Raw genomic sequence first — 26,028 nt, 5'->3', positions numbered from 1 at the left:
TGTGCTGGAGAACAGGCTTCCAGTCCAGGTGAGCAGCTGACCCTGCAGTAGCTCAGACCATGATCTGGACTGACCTCTGTCCTGCTGGAGTCCTGCTGTGCGTTACCTTGATTTTGCCACAAACAACTTGTGAACACACAAATAGTGGGTGGACGAAGTTCTCGGTGAACATACATACTTGGTCAGTGGACTAAGGCTTACTGTTTGACGTGAACAAAAAGATACTCAGCTTTAAAAGATTAAAGAAAAAGAGTTTTGCCACAAACGTTCACCCCTGTTTGCCTGTTTAACTCTGCAAACACCATCCTCCCATCCAGCACGGCATGGCCCACTCTTACTAGGTCCAGTGGCGCCATAGCCTACTCTTATAGGTCCAGTGGCGCCATAGCCACCTCTTACTAGGTCCAGTGGCGCCATAGCCACCTCTTACTAGGTCCAGCGGCGCCATAGCCCACTCTTGCTAGGTCCAGCGGTGCCATGGACCAGATTTACTAGGTCCAGCGGCGCCATAGCCCACTCTTACTAGGTCCAGTGGCGCCATAGCCACCTCTTACTAGGTCCAGTGGCGCCATAGCCACCTCTTACTAGGTCCAGTGGCGCCATAGCCACCTCTTACTAGGTCCAGCGGCGCCATAGCCCACTCTTGCTAGGTCCAGCACTCTTACTAGGTCCAGCGGCGCCATAGCCCACTCTTACTAGGTCCAGCGGCACCATAGCCCACTCTTACTAGGTCCAGCGGCGCCATAGCCCACTCTTACTAGGTCCAGCGGCACCATAGCCCACTCTTACTAGGTCCAGGCCAGATCTGACCCACAGTCAGCTGATACCTGGGAACCAAATCACTGTGATAAAGATTATTTATGAGAGGTTTTATGCCTGTGTGTGTGTTTGGTGTGTGTGTGTGAGTGGGTTGATGTTGTGTTTGTGTGTGTGTGTACAGTATATGTGTGTGTGTGTGAGGAAGTAAGGGTGTACAATTGCCAGTTGCAGGGTTGAGCTATGCTTATTTAGCTGTGCTTATTTGGAGTCACACTTTTGATGATGTGCAGTGGCTCATAGTGACTCAGACTTGAAAGCAGTTTGGGATACAGCACACCATGGTTTCAGTCATAGAACACAAGCCCACACACAGACACACACACAGACACACACACACACACACACACACACACACACACACACACACACACACACACACACACACACACACACACACAAACTTTGGTATAAGAACAAATCAGTTTCAGTCATGGTTGGGATATCTTGACACTGGAACCTTTTCTCTCACACACTCTCCTCTCTCTTTTCTCTCTCTCTCTCTCTCTCTCTCTCTCTCTCTCTCTCACACACACACACACACACACACACACACACACACACACACACACACACACACACACACACACACACACACACACACACACACACAAAGAAGTGGAAAACGTTAAAGTTCCCCAACACATCCTTTGACATCCTATGACAGTTTGCTGTCCTTTCTGTGTCACATTTATGCTTGGGAGCTCTCTCTGTCTGTCTGTCTGACTGTGTCTTCTGAGGTCATTTGTTCTCAAACGTGGTCCACCTTGCTCTCATACACAACCAAATGTGTTGTTTGTCATTCAGCAGTCCTCTTGTGTAGCTGTAAAAAACATTTACCTTAAATCTTTATGTCATAAGTTATATATTTAGTAGCACAATATTTGTTGTCTTTACTTGAAGATGATAATTGATGTTTTTGTAATTATCAATGTTTGTGAAGAATATCATGAACATTAGCAATGATGAGATCTAAACCTACAGGGTGACATAATTGCAATTCATAAGGCAGAGATGAAATAAATTGATTCAGTCAGTCAACACGCTGTGTTCAGCTGGTATCTCCTCAATCCTCCTGTTCCAATTTATTTTTGTCTGAAAATAACTGAAAATACACATTGTCATATTGAGACTAATAAGAGTTAGATATATGCACACAAACCTTGCCAAGACTATATTTTTGCAGTGAGAGTGCATTTTATCCATGCCTCTAGCGTGGCCCATGCAGTGAGGTTGATTGGTTGAGTGGTTACACTGTGTACATAATAAAAGCTTTTTTGGGAAAAAAAAGAAAAAAGGTCTGAGTGTTCTGGCTGAGTGTTCTCAACAAATGAGTAGGTATGTGTTAAGAACTAAGAGATTCATGAATAGGTCAATTCTTACCTCAACCTTACCGTGCAGGTGATAGTATACAACAGTTAGAATACCAGCACAACCTCAGGAAACTGAAAAGCTCCTGATTACATTTTTTCCTTTCTGTAGGATAAATATTGAATATTGAATGAACTGTACATGTTTTTGTCTGTTTATTTATTCAATGCAAACAAAAATAAATCCGCTTATCAGCTGCTGGAGTCACTATAAAAAACATACACACTGGGAATTTGCAGGGTTGTGTCTTGTGACTCCATCTTAGAACTGTATACTCCAATGTACTCACCTGTTTTAAGAAGTCCAGTATTCCAGTAATGACCACCACAACCAGAGCCCAGGTTGTGGTGGTCTATTTATCTATCTATCTGTCTATCTGTCTGTCTATCTACCTACCTACCTACCTACCTATAACCCCTGTCAAAAATGATGGAATCACCACTGTTGGAGGTCACAGATGTGCCTCAAAACAGTTTTTGTTGGAGGTTGTTCATTCAGCTGTTTTATTTTCTTCGAAAAAAGACAAATCACAGATGTGCCTCAAAACTATTTTTATTTAACAGGTGAACATTCTGGTTTCTGGCAAATTTGTAGTAATTAAAGCAAGTTTATTTTTCAGATGTAGAGGGGAAACAAATATGGGTTCAATCCTGAGGGGAAAGAATATGGAATCACAAACCTAAAATAATTAGCACTTTGTTGTACCTCATCTGTCTTGTGTGACAGCTTGAATTCTCTGAGGCAGACTTCTCTCATGTAGAACAGTATCTTTCATCAATCAGGTTTCAACTTTGTCAAAGTTAACAGATCAGCTTCACAGGACGGTACCTTGTCATGCACCACGTCCTTCAGTTTCCACCATAAAGTTTCAATGGGATTGAGATCCAGACAGTTGGCTGGCCAAAGCCATGCCATTGACTTGATGGGCTGTATTTTGCAGCCTGGCGCATGGCGTAAAACTCGTTTTCCACCCGGCGCAAAGTTTAATTCCTTATTTTGCACGTTTATTTTTTAAACAATGCGCCCAGGGGTGTGGCAATTAACAACTTAGGGAGTGGCCTGGCGCATTGTCTAAAAATCGCTATTGTACACCTCGTCAGAAGTCTATGGCGAGTTGTTTATATGTTATTTTAAGAGCGCTAAGTTGATACTGTAATGTGTAACATTCTGTGTAACCTACATGTATTACTAGGCCTACTGCCAACATCGAGCAATATGCTGTTTCACCTTGTAGTGGCGCTCAACCTTAATGCAGCCCTCGGGAGCACGTAGCTGGAAAGATGCTTAAGCCTTGAATTTCCCCTTGGGGATCAATAAAGTATCTATCTATCTATCTATCTATCTATCTATCTATCTATCTTAAGCCAGTGGCAGCATGCACGTAAGGTATACATACTGTACAGTAAGAAGCGCCCAGATTTTGGAGTAGCTCCTCCCAAAGCACGTAACTGGCTTCATGGTGCGTAAATGACAGACTTAAGTGAAGGGCAGAATGTCCACAGGCTGAAAAGCGTTTAGTTGTGCACTTTTTTTGACTTGCACACCCTTGAGAATTTGCCCCTTCATGCACAAGTGTACACTAACATTTTGGACACTTTTGTGTCCATCAATCGAAAGAAGTTTTGTTGGTCATTTTCCAGGATGATAATGTATCTTACCATAGAGCAAAGAGCTTTAAAACCTTTCTTCAGTAAAGACATATCAAGTCAATGGCATGGCCAGCAAACAGTGTGGATCTCAATCCCATTTTAACTTTATGACTTTATGGTGGAAACTGAAGGACGTGGTGCATGACAAGGCACCGCCCTGTGAAACTGATCTGTCAACTGTGATAACGTTGAAGAAGAATACTGTTCTGACTGAGTGAGTTACTCAAGCTGTCATAAAAGGCAGAGGAGGTACAGCAAAAGTACTAACTATGATTATTTTAGGTTTGCGATTCAATATTTTTTTCCCTCAGGATTGAGTGATTCCATATTTTTTTTCCTCTACATGATCTGCAAATTAAATTTCCTTTAATTACTACAATTTGTGTTCATTTGTTTGGAGCCGTTTCACAAAGCCAAAATGTTCATCTGTTAAATTAAAATAGTTTAGAAGCACATTTGTGATTTGTCTTTTTTCGAAGAAAAATCTTTCGATCTATCTATCTATCTATCTTTCGATCTATCCATCCACCCACCCCTCTACTGTATGTCATACGGGGATGGGGATATAGGAACTCTGTGAGAAGACGTGGAATATCAGGTAATTGTTTTGCACATGGGAATAGGTGGCACACAGCACACAAACACACACAGGTAACAGAAACTGATGGTGAAAATGTACCAACGTGACAAACCCGATGCGTACTTACCATGCTCTACCCTCTCTTCTCTCCTCTACCTCCTTCATCTCCCTCTTCTCTCCTCCACCTCCTTCATCTCCCTCTCTTCCCTCATCTTCCTCCCTCATATCCCTCTCTTCCCTCATCTCCCTCATCTCTCTCTTCTCTCCTCCACCTCCCTCATATCTCTCTCTTCCCTCCTCTACCTCCCTCATATCCCTCTCTTCCCTCCTCTTCCTCCCTCTACCTCCCTCATATCCCTCTCTTCCCTCCTCTACCTCCCTCATCTCCCTCCCTCATATCCCTCTCTTCCCTCCTCTACCTCCCTCATATCCCTCTCTTCTCTCCTCTACCTCCCTCATATCCCTCTCTTCCCTCCTCTACCTCCCTCATCTCCCTCCCTCATATCCCTCTCTTCCCTCCTCTACCTCCCTCATATCCCTCTCTTCCCTCCTCTACCTCCCTCATATCCCTCTCTTCCCTCCTCTACCTCCCTCATCTCCCTCCCTCATATCCCTCTCTTCCCTCCTCTACCTCCCTCATATCCCTCTCTTCCCTCCTCTTCCTCCCTCTACCTCCCTCATATCCCTCTCTTCCCTCCTCTACCTCCCTCATATCCCTCTCTTCCCTCCTCTACCTCCCTCATCTCCCTCCCTCATATCCCTCTCTTCCCTCCTCTACCTCCCTCATATCCCTCTCTTCCCTCCTCTACCTCCCTCATCTCCCTCCCTCATATCCCTCTCTTCCCTCCTCTACCTCCCTCATATCCCTCTCTTCCCTCCTCTACCTCCCTCATATCCCTCTCTTCCCTCCTCTACCTCCCTCATCTCCCTCCCTCATATCCCTCTCTTCCCTCCTCTACCTCCCTCATCTCCCTCCCTCATCTCCCTCTCTTCCCTCTACTTCCTCCTTCTACCACTTTCTCCTCCTACCACACACTGACTAGTACTTATAATGTGTAGGCACTCCTATCCTCTAATTGTATCGACAGATGCAATAGTAATTCCTAGCTAATGTCTCCTCTTTAGCTTGAATGTTATTCTCTTGCTGTAAGTCACTTTGGATAAAAGTGTCTGCTAAATGAATACATGTAAATGTAAAGGGGTCCTGGGGTCGGTAAACCAGTGAGGTCACACCAGCTCCTTTAACAATGTGACTTAAGAAGAAAGTTTAGGGCTAGAAAAGTAAAAGATTGATGTTATATTAAGAACCCTGCCTTGTGTGTAGCTACTGTATTTTACGGTAAGAGATTATTAATTTCCAACGGCAACAGGTGAGGCTTGACAGAAAAGGTTTGATAACCACTACATTTCAGAGAATGAGAAAAATGGATCTCTAGCTCCCCCTTGTGGCTGTGGGTCTTATATATTTTAGGCCAAGATCATGGTCAGCTCATGGATTTCAACCTGAATACTTCCTGTGAGCAGTTCATTTCTTGAGATTCAAAAATTTATTTCAAGCATCACAAACAGTATCGTCCTGACTTGTGTGTACTAGTGTACGTGACTCCTGAGACAGAGTATCAGTTTATCACTTGTCAAACATTCCAGGGGAAATGTTACTGCTACATTTCAGACCAATGTTGTTTCCAATGTTTCCCTTTGTTAGAATTCAATAATTATTACATGACAAAAAAATTCAACAACTTTGAATGAAAGATCTTAAATTCCCAAACATGCTAAAGTGAAGCAGACCCAGCATGCATATGAATTTGAACAATCTGCAGTGCAGGCACTCGAGACCTCTGGCAAGCGCTACGGGTCGACAAAGACACGCACCTCAGAGGGGGACCTCTGAAAATAAATATTCATAGTTGACATGGTTTGTGTCATTTCTGGATTTGCTATAGAAAGTACCAACAAATCTAAAGTTGAAGTTAAAAGTCTGAATTTTAAAGTCTTGTGTAATCAACTTGTACAATTAGATTGATTTATTGATTGATTGATTTGTTTATTCAAGTGTCAAACACCATGGTGCCCAGCCCTCATGGGCTTATTAGACTCTGCAGTAATAATTTCACAATTATCTTCAGATAACCACATGACGTAACACAAAACCCAACATAACATATCTTCCTGGGAACCAAGAAAAAAAAGTGTCCAACAATTTTTTTTTTGTTTTCTTTCTATTTAGGATTAAAAAAAACATCTTACAATTTTTTTAAATTTATTTTTATTTTAAATTTTATAGCATGTCCCCTGTGGTGGACAAAAGGACCGTTTTAGTATGAAAAGGTAGCCATGAAAATAGACAAAAATTGACAAATTATGCTTTTAGTGGTATTAAATTAAAAGGTAAGGTTAAGGGTAAACTTAACCAAATATAAGGAAAAAGGTTATTTATCCTTCTAGACTACTTTATTTGCCGTTTTGGACAGTTGTATTTCTTTTTTCTGGATTGTTCATTTCATTTTCATGTTTTTCTTTCATCTGCGATAATTCATTTTTTAGTCTTACTCTTCCTCGCTATCTTCTTGAGGCACAGGTTCATAGTCCTCATCTCTGTTTCACTCACTCATCACCTGAGAGCTCCAAATCTGACCCCCCCCCCATTCATCCTATACAAATTTCCCAAAAAATCGAAATATTTTGGTCCTGGTGACCATTATAATGGACATTTATAAAGTCACTATTATTTCAAAATGTAAATAACTTAACTTCTTTCAAAATTAATCATATGATTCTTGACATTTTCATTAACAAGACCATATATTGCCATCATAATGAATGCTTAATAAGAAGACACTATTTGACTATTTGACACTCTCCTCCTTCCATAAAATGTGCTTGTTTTGATGTCAACCATTTTTGAGAACAAGAAAGAGGAGGTTCCCAGCAACCCAGCCAATCACATGATATATCCCAGGATGTCCTCTTTAAAAGACCACAGGAATTGATAGAATAGCTCAAAGGGGTAAAGGGGTATGCATCTAGAACTTATGTCCACTACAGAGAACATAGGTCAATGGATTCGGTCTCAGGAGGATAACTAAACCACTAAAAATACAGCCTTGTAGCCTACACAAGAAATAGAGATGGCTTGTCATATGGGATACAAAATACTTTGCCGCAGATACCAGGCCTTTTCTATAAATTGTGCCAAGGCAAAAACATAATTTTCAAATTAGAACTGTGTTTGTATATTTTGCTTGGTGAATGTAGCCTAATGTGTCACACTTCTACCGTAGGTTTGTATACAGTATGCTCATATATCTCCTCATTCATTTAATGTACATTTTAAATAGTTACATTTTTTGTTATGGTTACAATAATTTCATATTCATATACTTCATAAATTCCACAGATGATACAATGTAGGCCTACCATCTATTGTTAGATGTTAGACTGAGCAAATTCCATTTTCGGATAGAGACTACTAAAGTCCATCAGTTAAAATCGGTAGCATGTTTCATAATAACTGTTATACCTTCCTACAAAATCATGTTGTGTCCTGGTATTATAATGTAAAGGTCAAACATCATGCAAAACTTTTGCCAATGAGAAAAGTTTGTCAGTGGTAGGATGTCCTGCAGAAAAGGCGTTGTCTTCAGACTATATTCATGTTTGTGGATAAACGTGGTGGACGTAGTGCTAGAGTTCAGTTCTCATCCAATAAAGCTGTCTGGAATAATTTCTCAAAACTACTTTCAATACTTTTAACTACTTTCACTACTTGCAATATATGTATCTTCCACTACTGTAGGTGGCGGTAAAGCCTCCAACCATAGCCAAGACCTGCATCGGAATGTCGAATCGTGTGTAATGCCAGTATCAATATAATTACGTCTGCCTGCTTATCGGTTGTAATACTCTGCCATTAAATCCACTTAAAGCAGTCTAAATTATGCGGAATTTCTGTTAAATGGAAATGTTCATTTTGTTTTTGTTTTTGTATCAGAGGGTCGATTTCACAGCAGGAAATGACCAACTCTCAGAATCTGAAGGAACCGAAACCAAACACAACTCGTCATTTTCCTTTAATCTACTCAGCAAGAGATTCCAGCACACGTACGCCAGTCTGGAAGAGTATACACAAGTCAGACTCAATTTCGAAGTAAGCCGGATTTAAAATAATGATTTAGCCTTAACATTTGCATTTTATCTAACCGAACAATCTAATGTCTCGGCAGAGTTTAGGGACTGCTACCATGCTTCATTCTTTTCCCGGATAACACATTTTAGAGAGAGCCTATATTTAGACATTTTGATATGTGTCTATTAGTGCATGCTCATCGAAGTGTACAGTAGCCTATTTTTTCTTTTTTGGGGGGGTACTATGGCTAAATCTGGCTGACATCTCAATCCTCTCTCCCTTGCAGAACTCTCTCAAGAGGCACACATTTTTGAACACAAAGCCTAGGGAAGCCAGCAACAGCTCGGCCAGATATGGTGTGAATCAGTTCTCGCATTTATCTCCGCAGCAGTTCAGAGGTAACAGGCGTAGTGTCATGTGATGCAGCGTCCCTTGAATATTCCCCTCCACTTTATATATCAGGCTCCGACATGGACACTTGTAAAAGTTTTCAAACTTTCAAACATTTTGAGTTTTACATCCTGGTTAAATAAAGGTTAAAGCCTCCTCCTCCTCCTCCTTGTGGTACTACTACTAATATTGTGTGCCTCTCATCTCTCTGTTCAACTCCCCTTCTCCCCTCAAGACCTGTACTTGCGAGCCAAGGCTGAGGTTGTCCCTCCCTTTAACATCAGCAGTCTGAATCACAGCAGCCATGTGGCCAGAGAGCTGCCTGCCCGCTTCGACTGGCGTGACAAGGGGAAAGTGGGGCCGGTGCAGAACCAGGGAACGGTAAGCCTCAGCTCTCCTTATCTACTGACCCTGTCTATTGACCCTGTCTGTGGTGGACTCCAGGCCACCTGTAGTAACACGTACACCTCCATGATATTACTGTAGTGCTGTTTAAAACATCCTGGTTGTGCGTATTCAGGTTCAGGCTTTTCTTAATATACTGCACTGCTGTGACAATCATGCTAAATCACGTATGACATTAGGTGTACCCTGGAATGAGCATGTGTAATGTCCTGTGTGCCCCTGCCTCTGTGTTGATCAACTGCAGTGTGGGGGCTGTTGGGCCTTCAGCATCGTCGGGGCGACCGAGTCGGTCAGAGCCAAAGATGGCCATCCCCTTGAGGAGCTAAGTGTCCAACAGGTCATCGATTGCTCGTACAAGGACCAGGGCTGTGATGGGGGCTCCCCAGTCCGCGCCCTCGCCTGGCTGAAGGAGGTACCGGTCCAGTCAGCTTTTCCTATCATCTCCTTGTAGAACAGCAGTGCCACATACAATAAATTGTATATAAAAGTTCTTGATAAATTCAGAAATAATGCTTAATTTAGGACTATGCAATATACAAAAAGTTCTTTGCACACACTTTATAAACCACATTACATTATTTTGACATACATAACAACCATACCTGACACAGACATGCATGTTCACTAGGGAATAGCTTAATTAAATTTAGGCGTTTGTCCAGTCCACATTGGGGGTGGTTTTGTTATCAAACGTTATCAAACGTCGGGCGAATGGCGCAACAATGCGGTTCCTATGTCTCTTAATCAGTCATGGGTGTGTTTTGGGTGTAACATCATTTAAACCAATGAGAAAGACATTCCCTTTAGCAGCAAGCAGCGCAACTTCAAACCGCGCACCGGTATTTTGATAACCAGCGGCGCATTTGAAGGAATCTGTTTGCATGCGAGACCGTATGGAACAGGTATTCCACTAAAGCATACTTTACTAAAACCTACCAGAGTATAGCCTATACACGCATCTGCACTCATCTATCATTGGCAAAGTGAAACTAACTTCACCGTGGTGTCATAGTCAACGACAAAACAGTTATTCACAGTTAATTACTTGACTAAATGGGTGACCATCGAAAATATAGCCTGAAAAAAGCAACACTTACCCCAATAATGTTCGAATGACCTAAGGACCTAGGACATTTATCCTGCAGAGGAGTTGCTGCTTACATCTCGTGACAGTGCGTCTTCAGCTGTGCTTCATATGTGCTTTTTGCTATAGACCAGGTTTTCTTGGTCAGTGGCGTAATGCTTTTTAGATAGTGTAAGATAGAGATTTTTAGATAATGCGCCAGACCACACCTTAGGTTGTTTGCCACACCCCTGAGTGCATTGTTCAATAAAAGAGATGCGCATGGTGCAAAACTCAAGTGTAAAATAGGAATAAACTTCTCATAATTAAAGAATTAAACCTCTCATACTGTCAGTACACTATAATAGACTGAGCATGTCTTGTGGTTATTAATGTAGAGTGTGTGTGTGTGTGTGTGTGTGTGTGTGTGTGTGTTTGTTTGTCTCTTCAAAGACCCAGGAGAAGCTGGTGAAGAAGCTTGACTACCCTTATAAAGGAGAGTCTGGATTGTGCCATTTCTTTGCCCAGTCCCACAGTGGTGTGGCAGTGAATGGTTTCAAGGCACAGGACCTCAGGTATGGTCCAGAAAGAGGGCACTGCTGCTATCAGAAAGAAATTGATGTGTCATGGTGTTCATGATTAATGTTTAGTTTATGAACTCTGTCTTCACCTCTCTCTCCTCTTCCCTGTGTGTGTGTGTAACTGAATGCACACACACATACACGCACAGAGAGAGAGAGAAAAATAGAGAGAGAGGGAGCGAGAGAGAGAGAGAGAGAGCTCTGTGATGATGTTGAAACTCAAGGTCAGTTTGATTGGGGTGAGTGTGTACCGAGTTGTTCAGGACACAGAGGTGGGAGACACATAGGGCACTGCCCTCAGACCTGCCTATGTACAGACCAAAGGTTCTGTGCAGGTGTGTGTGTGTGTGGGCTGTTGGCGAAGTACCCATCTCTCTGGGCTTAAACCAAGCAATAGCACAGGTCCATGGGTGGAAGGTGCTAGTCTGAAAGATTGTGTGTGTGTGTGTGTGTGTGTGTGTGTGTGTGTGTGTGTGTGTGTGTGTGTGTGTGTGTGTGTGTGTTTCAGTGATGAGGAAGACCTCATGAAGCAGTGGCTGGTGGACTACGGGCCTCTGGTGGTCACGGTAGATGCGATGAGCTGGCAAGACTATCTGGGCGGAGTCATCCAGCATCACTGCTCCAGCCGCAATGCCAACCATGCAGTACAGGTCACTGGATACGACACCACAGGTGTGTACACACACACACACACATGGACATACATAATACATGAGCTCTGAATGGAAATACAGGTACGTGTTCATCAACAGGTGTCATTAATCATCCCTACAAGACACAACTACTGCATAGGACCATTCAAACACACATCAACATCTGAAAGGTTGAAATACGAAATGCCAACTTGCTAGAGCCAAACGTCAATGCATTTACTGTATGCCTCTCATAGAAATACTGTGTAAAATGTGTTTTATGCTCTGTGTGTCCCAGGCGATGTGCCGTACTGGATTGTGCGTAACTCCTGGGGCACTTCCTGGGGCGTGGATGGTTATGTGCACATCAGGATCGGCGGCAACCTATGTGGTGAGTAAGGCTGCCCAATCAATACCCCACTTTACAGTTCCACGTATGATTATTTCAACATGTTGACTTTCCTACTACAGTACACACACACACACGCACACGCACACGCACATGCACACAGAGAGTGGATAGACGCCTTCGGAGGCCGTGATATGACCACCCTTATGAGAATCAGAAGATGAATTTCATGTAGAATGTTATTTAGTGTTGAGCCAGTGTTTAGATTGAGCACTGATCATGGATCTCTAACAATGCCTCTTCATCCAACTGATGTGTATGTTGTTAGACACATGTTATTTATCTGCAGTGGTGTTTCCTCTTCATCCAACTGATGTGTATGTTGTTAGATATGTGTTGGGGCAGCCGTGGCCTACTGATTACATTAGCGCTTCGGACTTGTAACCGGAACCCCGACCAGTAGGAATGGCTGAAGTGCCCTTGAACAAGGCACCTAACCCCTCACTGCTCCCCGAGCGCTGCTGTAGCAGGCAGCTCACTGCGTCGGGATTAGTGTGTGCTTTACAAAGTACAAAGATACAAAGTCTGCTTTATTGTCAATTTCAAAGAGATCGAAATTACATTTCCCACTATCCCACGGTGGAGACAAGACATATTTTACTCTTTTTACCTCACTGTGTGTTCACTGTGTGCTGTGTGTGTTTCACTAATTCACGGATTATTTGGGATGAATGCAGAGACCAAATTTCCCTCAAGGGATCAAAAGAGTATATATACTTATACTACAGTATATATATTTATCTGCAGTGGTATTTCCTTTCTGTCTGTGTGAATGACTCCTCTGTTCTCTGGTCTGTGTGTTGTTTCTCAGGTATCGCGGACACCGTGGCAGCTGTGTTTGTGTGAGGGGTTGTGTGTGTGAGATAGTGGTCCAAAGGGATAGTTAACCACCAAACTGTGTTTGTGTGAGGGGTTGTGTGTGTAAGATAATGGTCCAAAGGGATAGTGAACCATCAAACTTGGCACTTCATCAAAGGGATCAAATGTCACTGTACTCCGCCTGGTATGAAGCACTTGAAGTTCATTTTTGGCATATTTAATGGGTATGTTAAGGGGGAACAGCACCAGCACATGATGAAGGGAGGTCTACAGGATTATGTCTCTGTGTGGCAGTATGTCTTAATAAACCATCATCCTTGGTGAGGAAAGTGGGTAAAGATGATACAGTTTTCATAATTTCTTAGACAATGTCAAAAGTTACAGAATAGTTTTATAATACAGTTTTATTTTTGTACTTTAACAACATTTTGAGAAGTGAGACTGTTCTCTTTTATAATTTTTTTTTATATCAAATCCCAGATAATATCAGAACAATAAAATGTCATATCCAACATTGCAGTCTGGACTTCTTCAATACATGTACTTCACAGAGGACCCAGAAGAGTCATGATTTTAATAGTCACAACAGCAATATTTCTTACAAAAAGCACCTAATGATTATCATGGCAGTGCAAATCAGAGCGCATGTCACTATTAATAATCACATTTCTATGAACAGACATTGATCAATCATTGGCATTAGAAACACTGCACATCTATCAACACTATGTACATGCTCTGATGAAGGCTTTGCGGAAGAAACGTTAAATGGCCGGAAAAAAACTGGTAAAATAGAGATTAGTATAGTTTTCTGAAGTATTTTGTGTGTTACCTCATAACCTTTGGGCATTGGTGTTTGGACTATTATGTACATACATCACTTTGCTGTTTTAAATGGTCGGCCCTCACAGTGAGCAGCATCAACATAAATGTGAAGAGCATCATTATGGTAAAGGACTACTGCCCTTATAAAGGAGAGTCTGGATTGTGCCATTTCTTTGCACTCTGATTACTTTTCCACAGTCCATGGTATGTCCCCCTCCCCCGCCCCCCTCCCTTTACCTGTCGCTCTTTCTCTTTGACCTTGACCCATGATCATTTCTCCTGTCTGATTCATCCTTCTCTCTCCTCCCTCTTTCTCTTCTCTCTCTCTCTCTCTGGCTTCACTGCATTCTGCCCTCTCTTGCCCGAGACCTCTCTTCCGCTCTCTCTAGTCGGAGTCGTCACTAACGCTGCTGCAGTACGAGCTGTCACAGCAGGTGTCGGCGGTGAAGAGGAAGGGGTGCTCCGTGGGGTTGAGCTTGGGCACCCAGTGGCGCGGCACCAGGAAGGTGGCCAGGTTAAACAGGTCCACAAACACCTTGTAGCGGTCACTGATGAGAACAACACAACAACAAACACCTTGCAACGGTCACTGATGAGAACAACACAACAAACACCTTGTAACGGTCACTGATGAGAACAACACAACAACAAACACCTTGTAACGGTCACTGATGAGAACAACACAACAACAAAGCTCTTTTAAATCTAAATGAGCCATATCATGCCAGGGTCTGGCTCTCATTTTATTAGTAATATGTTCTGTCATGATCACAGGATCAAGTTGTTTCAGTCACACACACACTTAATATCTTTTTTTGTGGAACTATCACCACATAAAATATGTTCTGTGAAGCATGATGTATTATTGGATCCTGCAGCTCTGTGCGGGATATGGTTATATATAATACCTCCATGGTACGGGATATGGCTAGCCAATTGGGATGAAAACTATTGTTTGTGTTTTATTCATGCCTAGCATAAGCAATGGCTATATGATGGCTGGTGTATGCAGGATGGACATTTTGACAAGGTAGAGCTCACCTAACGGTGGAACGCAGGTAGTGGTATCCTGAAGAGCCACCGGTTCCGGCCTTGCTGCCAATCATCCGATGGACCATGCACACATGGTTATCTAGGGGATGGGAGGATTCACAGTCACTCAGTTTGTTTGTGATGCATAGTTACATGAACAGCATAAGGAACTGAGTAAACATGAAACCATTTTAGACTGTATAGATAGGTTCTCTCACTACAATGCCAAATTAATGTTCTTGTCAAACTCAGGTGAGACACCTACATCTCCATTTGGTCATGAGGGTGTCTATGTCCATTAGTGATGTCAGCAGCTGGAAGGGTACCTGGAAGCGAGGCTCCTCTCTGACAGGACACACAACAGGTGAGTGGTGAGCAGGTGAACACTGAACAGGTGAATTGAACCGACACATTATACGTGAGACGATGGGGATCGGACGAGAGGACGGCTGATGAGAACTGTGGGAGGTGAGTGGACAGGTGGAAAGTGGAGAAACATCTCACCTGTAGAAGTAGATCATGAGAGCTCCCTGCAAAGCTTTATATGACAGCCGTCTCTCACCTGAAGAGTGCACAAACACAGAAGACTGTTGAAATCATTGCTATTGGCTCTAGATGTTTTATTTGGATAACAGAGAAGACTGTTGAAAGCATTGATGTTGGCTCTAGATTTCTTATTTGGATGGTCAGGGGTGGAATGTGTGTATGGTGCCAGGGTTACTAGTGTTTAGCATATTTAAACAAACAAACAACAAATTAAAAACAACAACAGAGATTCAATTTGATTTAAAGTGAATTAGATTGATTGTCAACAAGACATTGAGGGATGTTCAACTCTTACCGTGTAAATAGCTAAACTGTCACAGGCCTGGTGCATATATTTGCATGTCCTTGAAACTGTGTGTGTGTGTGTGTGTTTGTGTGTGTGATCATCATCCTCACCTTTACTCATGAGGTGGTCATGTCGTTTCTCATCAAACAGGGACTCTAGCACTTCTCTCTGCTTGGTGAACTCGGCCATCTGTTCATCCTTGTCCTCCGACTCTGGTTTCGTCTGTCCAACAACACAACACTTGAGCTGGCTGCATGGTAACCTGCCCACTCTCAGGGCAAGATTACATAATATGGCACTGATTCCATAGTCCTTAAGTCTGATTACACAGTCTGATTAAATACATGATTGTAACTCACATAATTAATTAACGAATGAACATACGATATAATTGCATGAATTAATTAATTAATGAATTAATGGATATGCCAAATGCTACTGCAGATCACTGTTGTCAGCATCAGTATGGATTTGAGTCCATGGTCGCCACAGATGTCTGTGCAGAGCTGGGGGGTATTCCAAGTACGAGGTTTAGTGACAAACCTGGGTTAGTTAACACAGAGTACAGTAGGTGATAAACCTCCTAATAGAAGAGCTGTATGACTTCATTCTCCTAACAAAACAGTACCATAGGGCTCTTGTTGTAGGAGGTTTACCACTTACTCTGAGTTGTTACCCAGGTTTATCACTAAACCACGTACTTGGAATACCCCCCTGGTATATGAGTCAGGAGATGATAACGATGACAAACCTCTAGTTTCTCTCTCTCCCTCTTCAGTCCCACAGCAATGTTGGCCTCCAGTTTTCCCCAGAAGTTGAATCCGTTCTCCTCCAAGCCGGGGGTGCGTTCCAACCATTTCTGCAGCACACAAACAACAGGTAATAAGTTAATAGACCATAATAATAATAATAATAATAATAATAATAATAATAATAATAATAATAATAATATGATAATAATGATATACATACACCATAATAAAACACATCATGTTTGTCTATCAGTATATCCATATTATCACTGCAACATGCAAAATAAACATGAGGAAGCAATATTAACACAGGATACTCTATGGCTTGTTGGTGTGGAAAATGTATGTTGTCATGGTAAATTTAAGCTCACTAGCATATGTAGGGTCAGGTGTTCTAGAAACTGCAGGTGTCTTGTGTCATGTGTTTGTTCTCTGTTTACAGTGTCATGCCATTGTATAAATGACACCCAAGTGCACAAAACTCGCCCTGAAGCCTCCCAGGTGATGTGTGTGTGTTGGTGATGCCTACGTGATGTGTGTGGTGTCCAGGTGATGTGTGTGTTGGTGATGTCCAGGTGATGTGTGTGGTGCCCAGGTGATTTGTGTGTGTTGGTGATGCCCAGGTGATGTGTGTGTGTTGGTGGTGTCCAGGTGCTGTGTGTGTGTTGGTGGTGTCCAGGTGCTGTGTGTGGTGTCCAGGTAATGTGTGTGTGTGTTGGTGGTGTCCAGGTGATGTGTGTGGTGTCCAGGTGATGTGTGTGGTGTCCAGGTGCTGTGTGTGGTGTCCAGGTGCTGTGTGTGTGTTGGTGGTGTCCAGGTGCTGTGTGTGGTGCCGAGGTGATTTGTGTGTGTTGGTGATGCCCAGGTGATGTGTGTGTGTTGGTGGTGTCCAGGTGATGTGTGTGTTGGTGGTGTCCAGGTGCTGTGTGTGGTGTCCAGGTGCTGTGTGTGGTGTCCAGGTGCTGTGTGTGTGTTGGTGGTGTCCAGGTGCTGTGTGTGGTGTCCAGGTGCTGTGTGTGTGTTGGTGGTGTCCAGGTGCTGTGTGTGGTGTCCAGGTGATGTGTGTGGTGTCCAGGTGCTGTGTGTGGTGTCCAGGTGCTGTGTGTGTGTGTTGGTGGTGTCCAGGTGATGTGTGTGGTGTCCAGGTGATGTTTGTGGTGTCCAGGTGCTGTGTGTGTGTTGGTGGTGTCCAGGTGCTGTGTGTGTGTTGGTGGTGTCCAGGTGATGTCTGTGGTGTCCAGGTGATGTGTGTGGTGTCCAGGTGATGTGTGTGTGTTGGTGGTGTCCAGGTGCTGTGTGTGGTGTCCAGGTGCTGTGTGTGGTGTCCAGGTGCTGTGTGTGGTGTCCAGGTGATGCCCAGGTGATGTGTGTGTTGGTGGTGTCCAGGTGATGTGTGTGGTGTCCAGGTGATGTGTGTGGTGTCCAGGTGCTGTGTGTGGTGTCCAGGTGCTGTGTGTGGTGCCCAGGTGCTGTGTGTGGTGTCCAGGTGATGTGTGTGTGTTGGTGGTGTCCAGGTGCTGTGTGTGTGTTGGTGGTGTCCAGGTGCTGTGTGTGGTGCCCAGGTGCTGTGTGTGGTGTCCAGGTGCTGTGTGTGGTGCCCAGGTGCTGTGTGTGGTGTCCAGGTGCTGTGTGTGGTGTCCAGGTGCACACCTCCACCAGCTGCAGCAGTGTGGGCTCCTCCTCAGAGCTGAGCAGCAGCTCGCTGTCCTCCCCGCGGAAGTTGTCCCTGTAGTGGCGGCGATTGTAGGGAACGCGCTGGTTATCTGGAACGCCGATCTTGTTCTCCAGGAGACGGAACTGCAAGCTCTGAAAGCCAGAGGCTGGGGACAGGTACTCCCTGGTTTAGAACACACACACACACACACACACACACACACACACACACACACACACACACACACACACACACACAACCATACATAGAAACAATCCAACATAAGTACAAATATGTCACAAAAGCATGCACCTAAATATATGTTTGCATATTAAAATTTTAGTATGTGTCAAAAACCAGTACAGCATATTTTTCCCACAAAAATAAATCACGCTGAAAGACATATATGATTCTAACTGTCTCACTAAATTGCATTATCCACACTCAATTCTCACTCAATTCTCTGGTATCTGCTAGACAACAAATACCAAAACATGATTAGTTAATAGATTTCACATGTAAAATTCATTTTATACAACGCCACCCCCATCTTGCCTGTTCATAATTCTGAGAAATTCTTGAATTGTGTGCATGTGTGCGTGTACATGTTTATGTTTATGTTTATGTGTGTGTGTGTGTGTGTGTGTGTGTGTGTGTGTGTGTGTGTGTGTGTGTGTGTGTGTGTGTGTGTGGGTGTGTGTGTGAGTGTGTGTGTGCGTGCTTGTGTGTGTGCCTGCGTATGTGTCTGTGTTTGTGTATGCATGCGTACATATGTCTACTGTGTGAGTATGTGTCATACGTACGATTACTGTGAATGTATGTGTGTGCGTGTGTATCTGTTTATGCACATGTGTGCATATGGAATGGGTTAGCATGACCCCTGGAGGCAAACATACGGAAAAAATTGGTCATCCTAGGCCCTACGGCTCTCAAGATATTCACAGAAAACTCTGTTGGTGTATGGTCACTAAATGTACACATAAATTATTTTATTGTAAGGCTCCCCATGAACGAAAGTTCACGAAACTTGGCATGCATTCGGAGGGTATCATAATGATCCTACACTTTCAATTTCGTGTAGTTTTGATCATGTCAGCCAGAGATATTGTGATGAAAATACCTAATTGTTTGCTTTTTAATTTTTAACTAGGTGGCGCTATACATAAAATAAGTGGTAATGGGATGGGTTGACATGGCCCCTTTAGACCAACATACAAAAAAAAGGTGGTCCTCCTAGGCCCTACGGTTCTCGAGATATTTACAGAAAACTGTCTCCGGCCACCTACAGGCCTGTTGGTGTATAGTAACATAAATTAATTTATTGTGTGGCCCCCCATGAACGGAATTCCACGAAACTTGGCGTGCATTCAGAGGGTGAATTTTGGAAATTTGGCCATGCGAAAAAAAAAAAAAAAAATCTGACTAAACCTATATGACCGACGCTTCGCTGCGCGGCGACATAATAACAACACAGTCACAAAAACTTTCATAATTTACATGAAAAAAATTAAATATTATCATCTGCTGACCTGAAGTCAAAGAAGTCCAAAGCAGTCATAGTCTCCAGAACAGCAAATTGGTCGACCAGGAGTCTGAAGATCATGACAATCCTGTGGGTGCGTGTGGTCACTTTCAGCATGTTGCGCTCATCTCGCACCTGGGGTCAAGACATGCGTTAGGACACCCACAAAAACATCCCATTTCTTAACTCAGAGGAATGACTGTTAAGAGTCCACTGTTATCCACTATATACGTAAAACAGCATTGGTAAAGAAATGTTCAGTATTATTTATTTTATATTGTGTATTGAGTATATTCTGTTTATTTTGAAAAACAAATCATGCTTCTTGCTGTTTAGGCTCTAGTGATAGTTAAGGCCATTTGTATATGAATATTGGTCCAAAGTAGCTATCCCAATGCACACACACACACACACACACACACACACACACACACACACACACACACACACACACACACACACACACACACACACCTAAAGAGACTTACATGGCCACTAATGAAGATATCCCTCACTGAGTCCAGCTCCCATAAGATCTGCTTAAACCACAGCTCATATGCTGCACACAGGACGGAGAAAATACGCAGTTACCTATGACCCCTTAAAGCGATGGTTTGGAGTAATTTCACTCTAGGGTCCTTTTCACCATGACCCCGAGCCAAACACCCTCCCAGAACCTGTTTTCCCTTGGTCGAACCCTGGTCGAGTAGCGCTGTCAGAAACGAATGACTTTCTGCAGGCGTAATGGAACCAACTTAGTATCTCGTAAATTACCCCACTAATAATGCCCTGAATGGTATGAAACTTCTACAGTAGTACAACTATGTTCTTTACTCATAAAACGAGGCATTGAAAAGTTTGTACAGTAAGTACACCAGGAGTTTATTTAAATAACATTTGCCTGATGGATGCTACTACTGTATCTGCTACTACCTACCGCTGCGTCGATGTTACTTCCGTGATTTGGGAAAAGCCCGTAAAAGTCCTGGCAGAACGCGATTACATTACAGTTTTTTGGTATATCCAGTTTTTTATATTTTTTTCTGAAGTGTTTACAACTTAGTGTTAACTAATAATTGTTGCAAACTGGTACTACAAACACAATATTAGTGCATTCCTGAATCTACATCCTTATACATGCTTCCTGCCAGGACTTTTTTTGGTATATCCAGTTTTTAATATTTTTTTTCCGAAGTGTTTACAACTTAGTGTTAACTAATAATTGTTGCAAACTGGTACTACGAACAAAATATTAGTGCATTCCTGAATCTACATCCTTATACATGCTTCCTGCCAGGACTTTTACGGGCTTTTCCCAAATCATGGAAGTAACATCGATGCAGCGGTAGGTAGTAGCAGATAGTAGCATCCATCAGGCAAGTGTTATTTAAATAAACTCCTGGTGTACTTACAAACTTTTCAATGCCTCTTTTTATGAGTAAAGAACATAGTTGTACTACTGTAGAAGCTTCGTACCATTCAGAGCATTATTAGTGGGGTAATTTACGAGATACTAAGTTGGTTCCATTACGCCTGCAGAAAGTCATTTGTTTCTGACAGCACTACTCGACCAGGGTTCGACCAAGGGAAAACATGTTCTGGGAGGGTGTTTGGTTCGGGGTCATGGTGCAAAGGACCCTAGGGTGAAATTACTCCGAACCATCGCTTTAAACATGATGGCCCTTAAACATAATGACCCCTTAAACATAATGACCCCTTAAACATGATGGCCCTTAAACATGATGACCCCTTAAACATGATGACCCTTAAACATGATGACCCTTAAATATGATGACCCTTAAATATAATGATGCCTAAACATGATAACCAATGGTATTAAATGGTTCCTGTTGAGTGTTGAGTACACATATTGTGAATGTGGATAATAGGTGTAATTGAATGTTAAAAGTTAAACTCTATTTCTGAAATTTCAGAGGTGGATAAATTGTGTTTACTTGCTTATAGCCTCCACTACATCCCTGATTACAAATAAGATGGAGAACCTGCATGGACATGGCAAGATGGAGAGCTGCATGCATCGGCCCAGACAGGATATTTACCTTGGTGCGTAACGATGAACAAATGTTCATCGTGAATCTTGTTGCCTTTCAGCTCACTCTGGAGAGTTTGGGCAGTGACGATCTTATCCAGCTGGACACAGAACAGTGGCAAACCATTAGTTCTATATTAGGTGAGTTTGTTTAGTTAAGGCCATTGAAAACAGAAATCCCTCTCATACTGTCAGTACACTATAATGGACTGAGCATGTCTTGTGGTTATTAATGTAGATTGTGTGTGTGTGTGTGTGTTTGTGTGTGTGTGTGTGTGTGTGTGTGTGTGTGTGTGTGTGTGTGTGTGTGTGTTGTTTGTGTGTGTTGTGTGTGTGTGTGTGTGTGTGTGTGTGTGTGTGTGTATGTGTGTGTGTGTGTGTGCGAGAGAGAGAGAGAGTGTGTGTGTGTGTGTGTGTGCGAGAGAGAGAGAGAGTCTGTGTGTGTGTGTGTGTGTGTGTGTGGGATGTACAGGTACCTGCAGGTAGTCTCCGTAGATGATCCCTCCTTTGCTGGCCTTGTTTGTCCCATCCTGAGAGTCATCCCTCTCGCCCTCGTCCTTCTGCTGCTGTCGGCTCTGAAACAGACTGAAGGCACAGCCGGTACACACACACACACACACACACACACACATGCAAACATGCACACACACACACACACACACACAAACAGACACGCACGCACGCACACACACACACACACACACACACACACACACACACACACACACACACACACACACACACACACACACACAGCTTTGTGTCAGTGAGTGTGTAAGTGTCTGTGTCATTAAAAACAGGTAGGAGTAGTCTTCACAGTACTCACACGTCTCTCTTCTGGAAGTATGGACATCCACTCATGGTTCTGCCAGACGGTACACACAATGGCACACACTGCTCTCTCTCTCTCTCTTTCTCTTTGTGTTCCCCCTCTCTTGCACTTACTCTCACTCTTAATCACTCTTTCTCTCTCACTCTCCGTTTCCTTCTGCCTCTCTTTCTATCTCTCTTTCTCTCACTCTATCCCCCTCTCTCTCAGTCTCTCAGTGTCTATCTGCTACTCTCTGTATCCCTTTCACACAGATTAACTCTCGCCCCTTATCCTTGAGTGCTCAGACTTGTAGGAGAACGGCAGCCTCTGTGTGCACAGATCTTTATAGGCTTCCCCTTGTCTGACCACCAGCCAATCATATCTTGTCATCACTGTCCACGTCCCTATTGGCCACAGCTCTGCCTCTGTGATGCGTACAAACACAGAATTTGTACCTGTCCACCTGCGACGGCCGGATCATCTGAAGCCATGCCAAGAGAGTTAGCTTTGTCAATGAATCAGACCATAAGACCTACAGTATATTCACATTTCAAAAACATTTCAAAGCAGGGTTTCAACACTGTGGCTTGAGTCATGTACAGTAAATATGAGATTCATTAGATTTTGTGGTACCATGTACCATGCACTTATCAAAATGTATACAACTTTGACTTTAGTATTTGTATAAACGTGCCTTGATACTCTGAAGAACCTTTGCCTCATTACAGTTTTTTTCAATCGCTAACAAGCGTTTACCCATACTCCAGATACTTTTTCTAAACTCTTAACACAGACTCACACCTACAAAACACAACTGGCCAAATGGATCATTTTCTTCTCAAAAACACATTTTGTTAAATATCTACACATCTTTCTCTGCACACACTAACTTTACCAAAACACTGGAAATCTGACTCAAAATAAAATTATTCTGTCAAAGAATAACACTTGTTCACTTCACAAGGTACATGCTGTCAATCAAAGTACACCAGGTTCCAAAATACTGGCTATTGTTGACATTACAAAAACTGCATAGACTTTTGTGTTTCAGTTTTACAGGTATTTGCATGCAATTGTTACACTAAGTTTCTTGGTTGGGAACTGTATGTCCACATGTTATGTTCACATTCAAAAGCATTCCAGTAAAAAGCAAATCATTGTTTTTCCTTTACTGGTTGCTACAGGAGGTACAATAGAAATACTGTTTACAGTATGATAGAACAGAAAAAGTTTTACAGTATTGCAATGCTTACTGTGAACAAAATATCCATGAAACACACAAGCATTCTGAACAAAAAAACAACAGCAAAAAGCCCAGATAAAAAGGGGGGAGCTAACAAAAGCACAAAATTACTGTACAGTATCTAATCTCGATCTTCTGGGTTAGGCTATGTTATGTTTTCATCTACATCACATTGATTACATGGTCAATGATAGTGTCACGAATTTCACCACTGACAACAGTTCCTGCAGCCAAATGGAATGCCACCACCATGCATTCTTACACCTCTACCTTGCCCTCTTCTTGGGCCAGCTCTTCTCCCTGGCCCTGCTCCTGCACCTCTTACTGCATCTCTCACTGGGCCTGCTCTTCTCCCTGGGCCCCTTGCTCTTATTCTTCCTCGTCCAGACATTACATTGTTTGTCTTTTTCTGTTTCTGTTTCTAAAAACATTACTCCTCAAAGTCCTCCTTTTACTGTGTCAGTGTAATAGAACAAAATAACCCCTGCCACTGAGTCTAAGCCAGACTGGAATCAGCTGTGGTTGGCCCAATTTACCCAACATAAATCAGTTGTGTGTTAATTATTGAATTGTTTGTTTATTATCAGCTGAGATATATTGTTTTTGAACTGATATCATTGCAGAAGCAGAGGTTTTTATACTGTATATAAGGTTTGGCATAATGTTTTTACTATTGTGGGATGTTGTGTGTTAACATTCGTAAATACTGCAACAACAATCCATCATTTTGTTGGGAGGTATAGCTTGTCTGTTAAGAAAATGTAAGCATTGTGGAAATGTGTTCACTGACTGCATATCGTGTGAAAACGACATGAAATGTGTGAATGGTATGGCCAAAAAAGACCGATGTTGTGCTAATTGTATTAAGAGTTTTGAAAATGTGACAACTGGTTGGACAAACGCATGTTAGCGACTGAAAAAAACTGTAAACCAAAGATCAATAATGTCCCAACATGAGTACTCCTGGAAGTTTACATAATATTTGGCTGCAGAAATGATGTATAGAGCCAAATGACCCAGAGGACAAAAATAAAGTGACCAAACAGCTAAGCTGTCTTTAATCTGAACATAAAAATAGCTCATACAATCTGCGATTAACCAAATACCCCACTAATTACACTCATTTGGTCTTAACACATGCAGACCTTTTGGAGTTTGGAGAGGACACTACACAGGCGAGTATCTCAAATGAACTGATAATATTAAAATTCTAGTCTGTCCTTGAAAATGCGGACTGTTCAGAACAGATCATGTCCACATGTCTGGTTAGAAGTTAGTAGAATGATGAAAGTGGCCAAATCTCTGTCTTCACTCAATGCTCCCTCAGATTCACTCCTAAATGGATTGGTCCCTCATGAAGTTCAAATGAGCAACACAAACGCTGTAAGGCAATGTGATCTTCATAAACCTACAGCTACCCACTCTAGTTCAAATAGGGCAGTTCTCAATAACGTATTGAGATTTGCACACAATATGCAAAGACAGACAAACTCAACATATTTCCCATATGGAGCTGAAACTGAAGGCCCTTTCTCTTCTGTCTGAGAGTGCAAGCAGACTGCTGGGCTGTGGATCAATATGAAGGTATTTATCTATTGGTTAATATTTACAGATGAGTGCAGACAGGATGATGTGTAGCATGTGGGGTGTATGTGCATGTGATGTATGTTTAGGCAGTGCAGGTGAGGCACTGAGTGAGATGAGTGCTGGATCCCAGATGTTGGTATGTACTGACAGTAAACACAAACAACCAGCAATCATTTGTAAGCATGCATGTGATTTATGTAATCAGTTGTAAACATGCATGTAATTTTTTTAATAATTTGTAAACATGCATGTAATTTGTATGTAATAATTTGTAAACAGGCATGTGATTTGTATGTAATAATTTGTAAACATGCATGTGATTTGTATGTAATAATTTGTAAACATGCATGTGATTTTTTCTGCCAATACATGCAGAGCGTGTGTGTTCATAAGTTGAGACCACAGCGACAGGTTTGTGCACGTCCACTCACATAGTTGACTGAGCAGCGTGTAGGTATAGATCTGTAGCCTAGACAACAACTGTTTCCGTAAAGAAAGATGCAGATGCTAAGTCAATTAATACTTTTAAGGAGTTTGAATATAAGCAGAGCACAACATATAGGTTTTGTTTGATAGGTTGTGTTGTGTTTGTCTTGGTCAGGAGGTCTGACGTTTGTTTTACCTTTCAGCAGTATCTGAGCTTTAGCAGTTGCATGGTTGTGTGGTGAAACAAGTTCCATAGCAAACAACTTTTGTTTTGTAATATGGTTCCATAAACAGCTTAATTGAACCACGTCACACTTTTAAAATGCATAAGCCTGTTGTTCGCTTTGGATGCAATATTACTCGCATACACTGAGCAAAAGCAGCACCATTGTATTAATGTCTGTGGAAACCAGCTGATTCTCAGAGGCACAGTGACTTTCCAGTTCACTC

General features: G+C 42.5%; 2 protein-coding genes across 2 annotated transcripts; one reads left to right on the top strand and one right to left on the bottom strand.

Annotated features, from left to right (window-relative positions):
• Positions 1 to 8,246: 8,246 nt before the first annotated feature.
• ctso (cathepsin O) lies at positions 8,247 to 13,356 on the top strand. The gene is made up of 8 exons (XM_076287609.1): positions 8,247 to 8,566; positions 8,832 to 8,943; positions 9,171 to 9,316; positions 9,585 to 9,752; positions 10,857 to 10,978; positions 11,493 to 11,656; positions 11,915 to 12,007; positions 12,837 to 13,356. The coding sequence occupies exons 1-8, from the start codon at positions 8,375 to 8,377 to the stop codon at positions 12,869 to 12,871; spliced, it is 1,032 nt and encodes a 343-aa protein (XP_076143724.1). The 5' UTR covers positions 8,247 to 8,374; the 3' UTR covers positions 12,872 to 13,356.
• A 698-nt stretch (positions 13,357 to 14,054) lies between these two features.
• tdo2a (tryptophan 2,3-dioxygenase a) lies at positions 14,055 to 22,585 on the bottom strand. The gene is made up of 12 exons (XM_076288201.1): positions 22,338 to 22,585; positions 21,988 to 22,096; positions 21,522 to 21,612; positions 19,950 to 20,020; positions 19,469 to 19,596; positions 17,936 to 18,122; positions 16,285 to 16,392; positions 15,644 to 15,755; positions 15,206 to 15,263; positions 14,967 to 15,046; positions 14,711 to 14,801; positions 14,055 to 14,217 (listed from the first exon to the last, which is right to left on the bottom strand). Exons 1-12 carry the CDS (start codon positions 22,370 to 22,372, stop codon positions 14,055 to 14,057), a joined length of 1,233 nt encoding a protein of 410 aa, XP_076144316.1. The 5' UTR covers positions 22,373 to 22,585.
• Positions 22,586 to 26,028: the final 3,443 nt, after the last annotated feature.

Source organism: Alosa pseudoharengus, unplaced genomic scaffold (genome assembly GCF_046254945.1).
Source record: "Alosa pseudoharengus isolate Yale_2024_CS ecotype anadromous, Long Island Sound unplaced genomic scaffold, YU_APseudo_1.1 YU_APseudo_1.1_scf_16, whole genome shotgun sequence".
In the NCBI taxonomy this organism is placed as follows: Eukaryota; Metazoa; Chordata; class Actinopteri; order Clupeiformes; family Clupeidae; genus Alosa; species Alosa pseudoharengus.
The sequence above is the reverse complement of the archived record's forward strand: the minus strand, read 5'-3'. Positions and strand labels throughout refer to the sequence as shown.

What these genes read in the sequence shown, in the direction of transcription:
- tdo2a (XM_076288201.1), bottom strand. Translation starts at nt 22,372, where the DNA reads ATGAGTGGATGTCCATACTTCCAGAAGAGAGACGT. An exon ending in ATATCTTCATTAGTGGCCAT is followed by an intron (nt 19,597 to 19,949) that starts GTAAGTCTCTTT and finishes TCTTGACCCCAG; the next exon opens with GTGCGAGATGAGCGCAACAT. An exon ending in GGGAGAGAGAGAAACTAGAG is followed by an intron (nt 15,756 to 16,284) that starts GTTTGTCATCGT and finishes GTTGTTGGACAG; the next exon opens with ACGAAACCAGAGTCGGAGGA.
- ctso (XM_076287609.1), top strand. Translation starts at nt 8,375, where the DNA reads ATGGAAATGTTCATTTTGTTTTTGTTTTTGTATCAGAGGGTCGATTTC. An exon ending in ATCTCCGCAGCAGTTCAGAG is followed by an intron (nt 8,944 to 9,170) that starts GTAACAGGCGTA and finishes TCTCCCCTCAAG; the next exon opens with ACCTGTACTTGCGAGCCAAG. An exon ending in GATCGGCGGCAACCTATGTG is followed by an intron (nt 12,008 to 12,836) that starts GTGAGTAAGGCT and finishes GTTGTTTCTCAG; the next exon opens with GTATCGCGGACACCGTGGCA.